The sequence below is a fragment of the Xyrauchen texanus genome, chromosome 18 (assembly GCF_025860055.1).
Source record: "Xyrauchen texanus isolate HMW12.3.18 chromosome 18, RBS_HiC_50CHRs, whole genome shotgun sequence".
NCBI lineage: Eukaryota > Metazoa > Chordata > Actinopteri > Cypriniformes > Catostomidae > Xyrauchen > Xyrauchen texanus.
The window spans coordinates 34,731,062-34,743,081 of record NC_068293.1 but is presented as its reverse complement, the minus strand read 5'-3'; the positions used below and the strand labels follow the sequence as shown (position 1 = coordinate 34,743,081).

At 36.0% G+C, this 12,020-nt stretch overlaps 1 protein-coding gene across 1 annotated transcript; it reads right to left on the bottom strand.

Moving 5' to 3' along the window:
* Nucleotides 1–1,249: 1,249 nt before the first annotated feature.
* LOC127658834 (uncharacterized) lies at nt 1,250–2,209 on the bottom strand. The gene has a single exon (XM_052148366.1). It carries the CDS (start codon nt 2,192–2,194, stop codon nt 1,250–1,252), a length of 945 nt encoding a protein of 314 aa, XP_052004326.1. The 5' UTR covers nt 2,195–2,209.
* Between the last annotated feature and the right edge of the window lie 9,811 nt (nt 2,210–12,020).

Here is a 12,020-nt window from a genome sequence, read left to right as displayed (position 1 = left end):
ATTTTACAGTACTGCTATAGATCCACCATGTGATATAACATTTCAAAAGTGTGTTTATTTAAACAAACACATTTTTATATTTTCTCCATTCCGAGTTTTCATGTAATTGCAATTCTAAATGTTGAAGACCTTGGCCTATAGATTATTCTTTATGTAATAAATAATTATCTAAAAAAAATTATGTAATGTTTTATATAATGTAAACTTCAAGCAATGTCAGCATGGCCAAAAAGAAAGTGATGAGCATGTAAACACCATATACATTTAACCAATTCAAATTAATTAAGCATATTGTCAAAGAATAAATTAACATGTTATAGACACACAATAAATATAGAGAACATACAAAACATAACATTAAGCATTTTACAAATCTGCATGCACAGTACGTATAGTCATGTAGGAATGAAATCTTACATGGATATAAAGTATTTGCCACATGGTAAAACAATTCAGTGAAAACTATTTAAAATGCAAACAAATAAATGAATACATGATATAAATTTCCCTTCTAAATGTGTGCCCATATGTCAAAGTGGAGAAACTTGCAGGACTATATGATTTCCAAAAAATCACTGAACCCTTCAGACATGGGTTTTTGTGGTTTGCAAATGTTAACACATTTCATTTCATATTTCTGTACCTTATGTTGTTGGATTATTTACATTGCTGATAAAATACATTTGAATTACAACATTTCAATCATAGCATTGAATAATGTTTTGAACCAATAAATAATTTCAATATTGTGGATTTGGGTAGTTGACATGAAATACTTTTGGAAGGTTCTCCTGCTCTGCTTGAACTCCCTTTAAAACTATTTCAGGCTGTTTTTTGTTTTGTTTTTGTCAGTTCTTTAAGAATTGGTATTCACCCAGTTTTAATGGCATAAGTGAGAGATTACACTGAATAGCTGTACTTAAAAAACACATCGCTAATGATTGTAAAAATGTTATTAAAATGGTGAAAAATGTACTTTTATACTTTTATATACACGTTTAAATATCAACCTAAATTGTTGATATTATGTTACGTGTACTACTGTGATTTTTGACAAAAAAAAGAAATTACTTCCTGTTCAATGATAATGAAATCTTCCATGTTTCTTTCACCAGCATACCGGCTATATCAGAAGATTTTTGCAGTTTGCAGCGCTTCTCCACAGTTCATTTGGATCTTTTGTCAGACAACAAATAACCTAAATTAAGTGATTATGAAAGAGGTTTGTGCCTTCAGTCAGATGAAAATTTCAAGGTTTCCAGGAGTTTTTCCCAATATCTATCACCCTAAGCCGGAATGTTGACTGACCAACACATAAAATGATGGCTGATCCAAGAGAGTATAGTGCTGCAACAGAGCCACCTACATGGTTTTTCTGATCAAAACATATGCCAAAATAATAAATCATGAGATCTTCTATCATGAGCCACACTGAAGAGAGAAAGTAGAGGACCATCTTTATGATGCCCATGATGGTCACTCTCATCTGCCTCTGCTGTTTAAGGGCAGATAAAGGGCTGGTATTCTCCTCCATGTTCTTCGTGTGAATCTGCAGGTAGAGAATGGTTGTAATGGTTGATGCCAGCATAATGACAAGACAAAGGAAAAAATAACCGCATCTAAGCCAAAAGTGTGCCATTGATAGGTTATATTGTACATCTATATTTCCTTTAATGATGTTCTCATGAATACAGGTTGAATTCAAGTCCACTTTAGAAATAGCCTCTTTCCATGGGTGCGTAACTTGGAGAAAGAATTCAAATAAAAAGAAGATTCTGTCACAAAACAATCCCGAGTACGTAAAATGCTTGATGTGCGTCTTCACCCAGACCAAAAAAGGCAGCCGGACAGGAACAATCTGAAAGTAGTAAAATATATTCATTCCAAGAGAGGTGGTAAAACTGGTCCTTGTGGCATACATTTTAACTGCTGATGCAATCGTGTACATCCATTGTTTGGGATAAAAACTGTCAAATGACACGAATAACAGGTTAAAAACATTAAGAGTGAGGCTGCACCCAATAAGTGATCCCAGTAAAACATTAAGAGGTGGTTTTATGCTGTTGTCTGGTCCTGTCTGTGGATAAGACAAACAGTACACAAAAAACATGTTCATCAGAATAGTGGCACCAGAAACAGGCCCATTCAGTATAGCAAATGCCAATGAGCTCATGTTAATAATGTAGGAATCCATTTTTCCATTTGCCACTAAGAGCAAAGTTTCCCACAGCTTTATGCACATTGGAGGCTCCACCCCCTCATTTAAATGAATCTTGAATGGGCATATCAGTAAGACTTTCAGGAACCACATTGGTGAGCTAAAGGTTAATGTACTGTAGATACTCTGAAATGGAGCATGGCATTTGGAGCAGAAATCTGAAAAACTGATCCACAACAAGCAAATTAAGTAGTTAGTCTGAGCACTATGTAGGCTGGTTTTCGAGTTCTTTGCAAATCTTCTTAAACTAAAAGCCCATAGTTAAGTCTCCATCCCAAGTGTCATATAGTGATTGATACTGTAAATGATTTTATATCCGTGCTAGTATAATTATGAAAACTATGTGTAATTTACTGGATCAGTTTCCATTTGTATTCAAAAGGGAAATAGGATCACTCAAACTATTAAGTAATGACTCATGTTTTATTATATAAGCAAATAATGTCTTATAGGCATCTATGTCTGCTTTACACATTTCAGAATTCAGAAACAAATCTTATAGAAATTGTAACTTTAATAGAAAAATGAAAAGGTAGTTTGTTTAAATTCATTTCCACATAATTGTATGACTCATTGTGGTCAGTTTTCTGATGACTCATCCTCTTAAAGTAATTTTTACTTGCACACAGCTTACAACCATGACCTCATCAAGCTTGTATATTTGTATTTTGAACTGAAGCGTAGTGATGACAGTGTGCATGAAATGTTACGATCATTGGAGTGAAATCTCTATTCTTTGAATGTGAGGGAGTAGATAAAGGTACTGCAGCAATTAATCAATAAAATAAAAAATAAAAAAGCAATATTTTTGTTTCATATGAATGCACTTCTGAATATAAAGCAAAGACCTCACACCTCTAAAGAGTATATTTATATAATGTAAGTCCAATGGCAATGACAGCATGACAACACTGATAAAAGAAAAACTGAGGCAAACGATCAAACAATATATTAATATTCTTTTAATGAATATAGACAAACACAACAGCAATTTGGGAATCTACATTCATACATATACAAAATGTATAGTCATGGTAATGTAATCATATGACAGTGTTCTTTACATGGTGGAAATTTAGTGAAAACTATTTGAAACATAAATATAACAAATATATTAAATATGATGCAATTTCCTACTTCAATGTATGCTCTTAATGTGGACAAACTAATTGGTTTGGTTCCTTGATTTGCAAAAATCACTGAACCCCTTGAACATAGGGGAAGAGTGATTATGTGGTTTGCAAATGTCAACACAATGATGCAAGCAAAATCCTGCAAAATATGTTCTCAATTATTTATATTGGTAAACTGACCTCGAATTACATCATTGCAATCACAGCACTGATATTCTGTGTTTTGAACAAAAGTTGGTATTTGACAGTATACTGTGATTTAAAAAAGAAGAAGAATGTCACGATAAAACGTTTATTCTTCTCTTACCCACGTTCACATTGCTTCCCTGCCAGAATTGCCTAAAGTGAGTTATGAGGAAAGAGGTTTGAGCTATTCAGTAAGATGACAATTTCAAGGTTTGCAGAAGTCTTTAGAGCAACAACTTTTGTATATGCACACTGAAGGCTCCTCCCCTCTAATTTAAATGCATTTTGAAAAGGCATCTTATTATGACCTTCAGGGATCTCATTGATTAATTGTGTGCTTCAGACTGATGTACTGTAGATGCTGTTTTACCACTTGAAGACTCAGTGGTCCACAACTGGCAAAATAATAAGGCCTTCAAAAATCTAAAAAGAAAACACTAATTCAGGATCTAATTTAATTTGAGCTGTCTTTAGGCTGGACTTGGAATGATTTGCTTTACTTTCTGTTGTGCAATGTTATTTTATTTAAACCACTCACTTGATTTATGTGTCAATCCCAGTGATTAATAAAACTGATGTGACCATTTTTGTATAATTATGAAAACTGTGGCCAATTTACTGGATCAGTTTCCATTAATATTTACAAGGGAAATAGGATCGCATACACTATCGTACCAACTGATTTTCTCTTGGTCGTTGGAGAAATGGTCGTTTTATTTTTATAATTACCACCTTATTGAATAACTTGTTGTGGTACATACACTCACCTAAAGGATTATTAGGAACACCTGTTCAATTTCTCATTAATGCAATTATCTAATCAACCAATCACATGGCAGTTGCTTCAATGCATTTAGGGGTGTGGTCCTGGTCAAGACAATCTCCTGAACTCCAAACTGAATGTCAGAATGGGAAAGAAAGGTGATTTAAGCAATTTTGAGCGTGGAATCGACCCTCTGTGACACTTTCTGCAACTCTTGTCATGTAGAGGTCAATGTGGCGCATGATGCTGGCGTTGAACGGAATGCACTTTACAATGACGAAAGAACATTATTGAAACTCAAAATTATTATTATTTGTCTATTATTGTGGTCTTCTGATAAAAGCCATGCTCAGCAGTTTAAATACTTTACTGCAGGAAAATGATACCGATATCCATTGTGCGCAGAATATTGGCTGCCGATCACTTTTGTACTTTTGCCAAATTATGCAAAAAGTGTAAAAATATTATTATTTATTAATAATTGTGAGTATTTAGAATACATATAAATTATTCTTAGCAAGACAATGGACTAAAATTTACATTAAATCAACTTTTTTGAAAGAAAACATAATACAAAAATTACAACTCTTCTGTCATGCATGTACATACTGTATAGTGTTGGGCATTGTTAGTAGAAAAATTAAACTAGTGAGAGTGTAAAAAGATGTTTTAACAGGACTTTACTTTCTAGAAGTTCACAGTGCTCAAAGTGCACAAAGTTGAAGAAACACCCATTACAGTTAGAGATGGGATTGGAGAAAGTATTTGCATATTAAAAATTTACAGACACCACTTTTAATGTCTTCCATGTATCTCCATCTCTGCCAAATTTTAAGAAAGCATTTATCTAAACATACTGTATGTTTGTCTGTAGCCTATTTTCTAGTCTTAGCACTTAACTTGATTAGGTGGTAAAGCGTCCATTAAGTAGGTTGTTTAGCCCCAGATCATCATACTCACTGTGATTCTGCTGAAATACAGGAGACAGGAACATATTTGGAGGCTGAGGTGAACCTTTAGAGGAACGGAGATGTAGACAGACCAAGGAAGGGAGGTTCAGCCAAATCTTCTGTGCAAAAGTATTCTTCACATCCACATCCAGTGAAACACTGCTAAAGTCCATATTTCCCCTCAAAACAGAGGATGAAAGCTGGATTTAATGGGCTCTGGTCTGATGTTTGGAGGATAGATAGAGTCATTCCAGTCCAGTGAGATGACAGTGATGGATATTTAGGCTTCTCCAGTTGCACAGTACTGTGGAATGACAGAAAGGTTCTGTTAAAAGACCTTAATGTTATCGAGGCATTTATTAGAGGCCATTATGATAGATAAAGAAACGATATGATCGTTAGAAAGTGAATAATGTTTGTGAGGTTTACTTTATCTATAACATGCGATCACAAAATTTAAATTGAAGATGAGCTGTCTAATTATGATAGGAAAAATTTAACATTGCGTCTCACTTTTAACAGCAGCTCGTTTCAACCACAACATCGCACAACAAATACCAGAAATAGATTATTGTTTGTAAATGATCAAGACATATAGTCTATTAAGTGATAATTTAAAAAAATACTATCAGTTTAATGAGCAGAAATCGACCGATCCCTGTAGAGAGAGAGAGAGAGAGAGAGAAAATGGAATAAAAATAAAAAATAAAAAACATATTTTTTTAAAAACCGAAGACCAACTGATCATCATGTACAACACATAAAACCTCATTAATACACCAAATTTCACAAAAAACAGGTACATTATTTGTGAGACTGTAATATTCAAATTCCGTTCTCAATCTTGCTGCCACCAGACTCATATACATTGCATTAGAATTCGTTGCTGCCAACTCTAGGCCCTTATTCTTTCTTGTCTTCCATATGGCCAATTTTGCTGTTCCTATTAGATAATTCAATAAATATACACTCCTTCTTAATAAAAAACTATATTTCAAACCCCCAATAAATATTTTGTCTGAAAATTCTTCTGCAACCCCCTGAAACCAAGTTGCAAGTAATTCAAACAAAAGATTTAATCTATTACATTTTAAAAACAGATGCACTAAATCTTCACCCACACCACAAAACCTTCACCGCCCCCCCACTGCTGGGTTCAGGTGTGCCACATGCCTGTCCGTAGCTATCGCCCCGTGTTTGATCCTCCACTGCAGATCACCAGTTTGTTTTTCTACAGGGAGTTTGTACAGGGTCCTCCACCTGTCTTTTACAAGGAAGTCTGGTCCCAACAACCCTAGCCATCTGGAAGCTTTTTGTCTCTTCAGTGATTTCTGATGTATCACCTTAACTGCTGTGTGGTAAAGTGCTCTCTTTGAAGCACAATCCAGATACTCCAGTAGTGGTGTCTGGAAATCTCAAAATTGAATCGGCAACTTCCCCTTCATTCTCATCACACATTTGTGACGAAATACTGATCCTTGGGAAAACTTTCATGTCACTCTGGTTTGACATGTGTCCTATTAATATACTTTCTCCATAAGTTCTTTGTATTGCCAGCGAAATGTCCTCTATCAGTTTTGAAACAAGTCTCTGTGATCGTAAACCAGTCACTTCCTTAATAGTTTCGACAGATTTCCATCCATCTTTATCCATTAGGTGACCCAGCTTCACGATACCATTCCTGAGCAGACATGCTCGCACACTCACGGAGGACAAAAGTCTTGTTTGGATCATGTCATTAAAAAGTGAACAGAACTTCTATCTCTGGCCATCTTTAAAACACTCCTCCACACGTGAAACATTGTCCGATAAAAGGGTGTAATTTCAGACAAATTCATATCTTCCAGTCTCATTAAAAACAGGTGTTTATGAAGACCAAGCCCACCTGCCCTCTGCAAGATGGCACATGCTGTAGGAGTCCATAATAAGTCTTTTTGATAAAGGAATCTTTTTGCTGCTTGTAATCTGAATACATGGATACGACTCTTAACATCCACCAAGCCATGTCCTCCCTCGCAAACTGGCAAAAGAATCACTGATGCTCGGACCCAGTGCACGCCACTCCAGAAAAAGTTGATCAATTTCCTCTGAATTTCACATATAATGTCCTCAGGTGGATCCATGACTACACACCTGTGCCACAGTGTAGAAGCTGCCAGGTTACTGGCGACCAGAACTCTCCCCCATAAGACAACTGTGGTAACAGCCATTCCCACTTAGACAATCGGGCAGACACCTTATCCAGCATACCCTCCCAATTCTTCATTTGATATTGTCTACTGCCTATAAAAACACCCAAAACTTTTAAACCTTCCCTTCCCCATCTCAAGCCACCTGGAAGTTTTGGATATCCCACTGACCCATAATATAACCCTCACTTTTCTCCCAATTTACTTTGGCAGTGGACGCTTTTTCATAAAGCTTAATGTCCCCATTTAACCAACTAATATCCTCTTGCCTTGTGATAAACACTGTAATATCATCTGCATAAGCGGACAAAACCAATTTTACACTTTCATTTCTATTTTGAAATAGCACACCTTGTAAATCTTTTTTTAGTCTCTATGTAAGAGAGGTTCAATCATTAGGCTATATAGCTGCCCAGACAGTGGATAGCCTTGTCTGATCCCTCTACCAAGAGGTACTGGAGCACTAAGACCCCCACCAGCCTTTACCATGATAAACACATTGGAATACAACAATTTTACATTTGATAAAAAAGCTTCGCCAAAACCAAAGTGTTTTAAATCATTAAACAGATACCCATGATTCACCCTGTCAAATGCCTTTTCTTGGTCCAATGATAAAATACCAAGATCACTATTATTAAAGTGGATAAAGTCAACTAAATCTCGTAACACAAAAATATTGTCTATAATTGACCTATCTGGGACACAATACGTCTGCTCTTTATCAATCAAAAACTCTAGACAATGCTTAATTCTATTAGCCAGACATGTTGACAGTATCTTATAATGCAGACATAGTAAGGACACTGGTCTCCAATTTTTCAATAAACATAAATCCCCTTTTTTTGGTAACAATGAGAGGACTGCATGTCGACAACTTAACGGGAGTGATTTTTCTTTAAAACAATTAAAAAATACTTCATACAAATCCACTCCAATTACATTTCAAAATTGCTTATAAAATTCAACTGGTAATCCGTCTATTCCTGGAGACCGACCTGAAGACAATTGCTGCATTGCCTCTGTGAGTTCCTTAAAAGTAATTTCTTTGTCCAGCAATTTTTTATGTCAATCTGGTATATTTGGTAAATCATGTAGTAATTCCTCTGTACTTTTAGAGTCACATGATTCTTTAATATAGCATTCACTGCCATTTTTCTGATTTCCACCGGATCAGAGGTTATAGTTCCATTTGCACGACGAAGATGATACATCTGTTTCTGTTGAACATTTTTCTTTTCCAGGTTAAAAAAATAAGAACTAGGGGCATCCATGTCTTTAGAGCAAGGTTTTGCTCTATTAATCAGTGCTCCCTTAATCTGTTCCTGTAAATAAGATCCAAGTTCCATTCTCTTCTTTTCCAAAAAGTCTTTCTGCACAGTTCCAGAATTATTGAGTTCTTTTTCTAACTGCAAAATGTCTCTTTCCAGTCTTTGTACAATTACTTTAATGTGAGATGAAGAATGCAAGGTATAATCCTGACACAAAACTCTTATTTGGGCTTTTCCCACTTCCCACCACTGGCTAATATTCTCAAAAAAAAAACTTTTTCATTTTCCACTGATTCCAAAACACTGAAAATCTTTCACAAAACAAAACATCTTGTAACAATTTAACATTAAAATGACAGTAATATGTACGTCTCGACAATTCTTTCATGTTAAGATCTAAACCAACCATATGATGATCTGAAAAGGCATTTGGTGAATGAAAAATATTCATTATTCTGTTGTTCCATATTTTTCCAAGATAAAACCGGTCCAATCTAGCCCCACAGACAATATTGTCAGTCACTTTAACCCATAAGTACTGTCTTTCCCTTCCATTCCTTACTCTCCATATATCTACCAAACCTCTTTTTCCCATTATTTTGGATAGTACTAAACTAGATTGATTATGTGGTTCTTCACCATTTCTATCAACAGTGAAATCTGTTGTACAGTTCCAGTCTCCCCCTACAATAATACACCCACCATCATCAATTTTTTTAAGAGATTCATTCAATTTCATAAAAAACCTCACCCTTTCTGACCCATTGTTCGGGCATATACATTAACAAAAGCAAACAAAAAACCTCCAAACTCTATTTTTGTTATTATAGCCCTCCCCTTTTCAATTTCCTCAACATTTAAAATATTGACATTCATGCTCCTTGAAAATAAAATAGCAACCCCAGCACTATTACTTGACCCATGACTTAGAACGAGCTTTCCGTCCCACCACATACCACAATCTATTTCATTATTATTATCAGTGTGCGTTTCTTGTAAAAAGGCAACATTAATCTCTCTTTTTCAAAAATTCTGAAACCACTGCCAATTTCTTCCTGTCTCTACACCCATTTATATTTAAGGAGCCAACCCTCAGACACTCCATAGAAAAATGAAAGGATAAAAGGACAGAACAGAAGAAAAAAAAACCATAGTAAGAGAGACACCCTGTGCAACTTAATCATTACTTTAATAATTTGAAGCACGAGATTTACCCTGAAGTAATTTCGTTAAGAGTTTCTTCAAATGAAATCTCTTCTTCTTACTTAGTTCATCATAGCTTACCGTTCTCTGTAGCATAATAACCGAAGAAATAAACTTATCCACATCTGGGAAGAAATCATTTACTTCAACTATTTTACCAAAAGTTACATCCAAGAAATTATTTATTTCCTGCAATGTATACAAATCTCCCATAACTTGGGAACCAAATTCAGAAATTTCTGAACAAGCATCGTCATCCACCATCTCATTGTCATCATTACTCATTTCAAAACCCTGTGATGTTTTGAACATCAGGTTGTGGCTCAATTTCACTTCCACCAACTTCACCAATCACCGTTTCTACACCTACTCCACTTACTTCTGCTGTCACTGTAACTTCATCAGCCCTCATCATTCCCTCAATATCCCTGCTTTGGTTCACATTAACAGTAGGCTCCTCACTAGGCCTCATATCACCCACAGCAACGCCACTATCAGGTACTTCACTCACAGCCTGAGGTTGTATTTCTCGATCTATTTCACAATCTCCATCATCAACATTCTGCTGCGTATTCTCAACATTCTGAGCCTTATGTGGACATGCAGCCCTCTTATGCCCAATGTCTCCACATTCAAAGCATTTATTGTTCCCTGTACTCGCATATACCAAATACGATTTTCCTTCATGCCACAGTCTAAAAGAAACATTCAAATCTTGTTCATTCAGAAACATAAAAACTTGTCTTCTGAATGATAACACGTGCTTCAAGGCCTCATTTTTACTGGACTAGCAAACTTTCCGTAACTTGCAAGAACCCGTTCAATTTCACTATTCTTAATGAATGGCGGCACATTTGATATCGTCACTCTAGTAGTGGGTGTTACCAAGGGGCGTCGCACCCGTGGGGGATGTGGGTGTTTTAACACCCACACTTTTCCCGATGAGAGGGTTCAACACCCACACTTTTTCTGCAGTTTTGCCGCAGTTTTGCACAAACGCCTTACTACAGCCACTCCTCTGTGTCTCTGGTCGCTCTGTGTCTGCGCTCACTGCGGCTGCCTCCTCTCCCCCTCCCTCTCAAATATGACACCGGCTTTGAGTGTGACCGGCTGATGATTGGCTGTTCTACCTTAAGTCCCGCCTCTCTTGGTGTGTTAGATTTATCGGTTAGCTCGTGCTGAGGAGGCAGGAACTTATGGTTATGGTTATTTGCATCTCCCTTTTCCAGGTACTTTGAATGAGTGTTTATGCTTTCGAGGTTTTTAAATAAGCTTGATGTGTGTTTGGGAAGATGTTCTGTTTATGTTTTGTTGACATGTCGAGTGTTTTCGGTATTATATTTAGTTTTTTAGACTAATGCTAATTGGGATATTGTTCAGCAGCTAGCTAAATTCGATTATGTATGTGGCATGCAATGTATAAAGTTACTGTGATGAAGGTAGGGAATTGACGAGGAGGAGGGACAAATTGCCATTGTTAAGCAGTGTATAAGCAGTGGGTTTATTGCCAGTGTAATTGATTTTGAAATATTGAGCATTGTTTGTTGATTAGCTGAATACTTTTGTGGATACTTACCTGTTGTGTTTGATTGTACCTGTTGAGAAAAAAAGTGAGAAATGATGACATTGTTTGCATACCTTTTGAAGAACTATGAAAGAAAAGTGTATATTATTTTATGTTTAAAAACAGTAAATTGTTACATTATTTATACCACCAGAGAAAAAGCTTTGTGTGGGCGTTTTTTTTTTATATCTCCCCTTTTCAGGGCACAAATAAGCAAAATTTAGCAGTCTCAGTCACAGTCCTGGCAGACCCATGTCACTATCAAGCTTACCAGTCTTTTTGTCACGCAGAATCATTAAGATGCACAAAAGAAAGAGGCAGGAGAAGATTGACACCTTTTTCAAGAGAAATCTTGTAAGTGAAAGTTAAAAAATGTTAGCCTATTACCATTAGATATTGTTTGCATTTATTTCATGATATTACTATTCAATATTCACTGAGGTTTGCTAGTGCCACAGCTGTAACTGTTTGACCCTATTCCTTTACCACTGCACCCTTGTTTAGGAGATGAAGTTGCTGGAGGCATCAGTTTCAGAGAGAGCA

Coding starts and splice junctions, on each gene's coding strand:
- LOC127658834 (XM_052148366.1), bottom strand. CDS start 2,194: ATGGATTCCTACATTATTAACATGAGCTCATTGGCATTTGCTATACTG.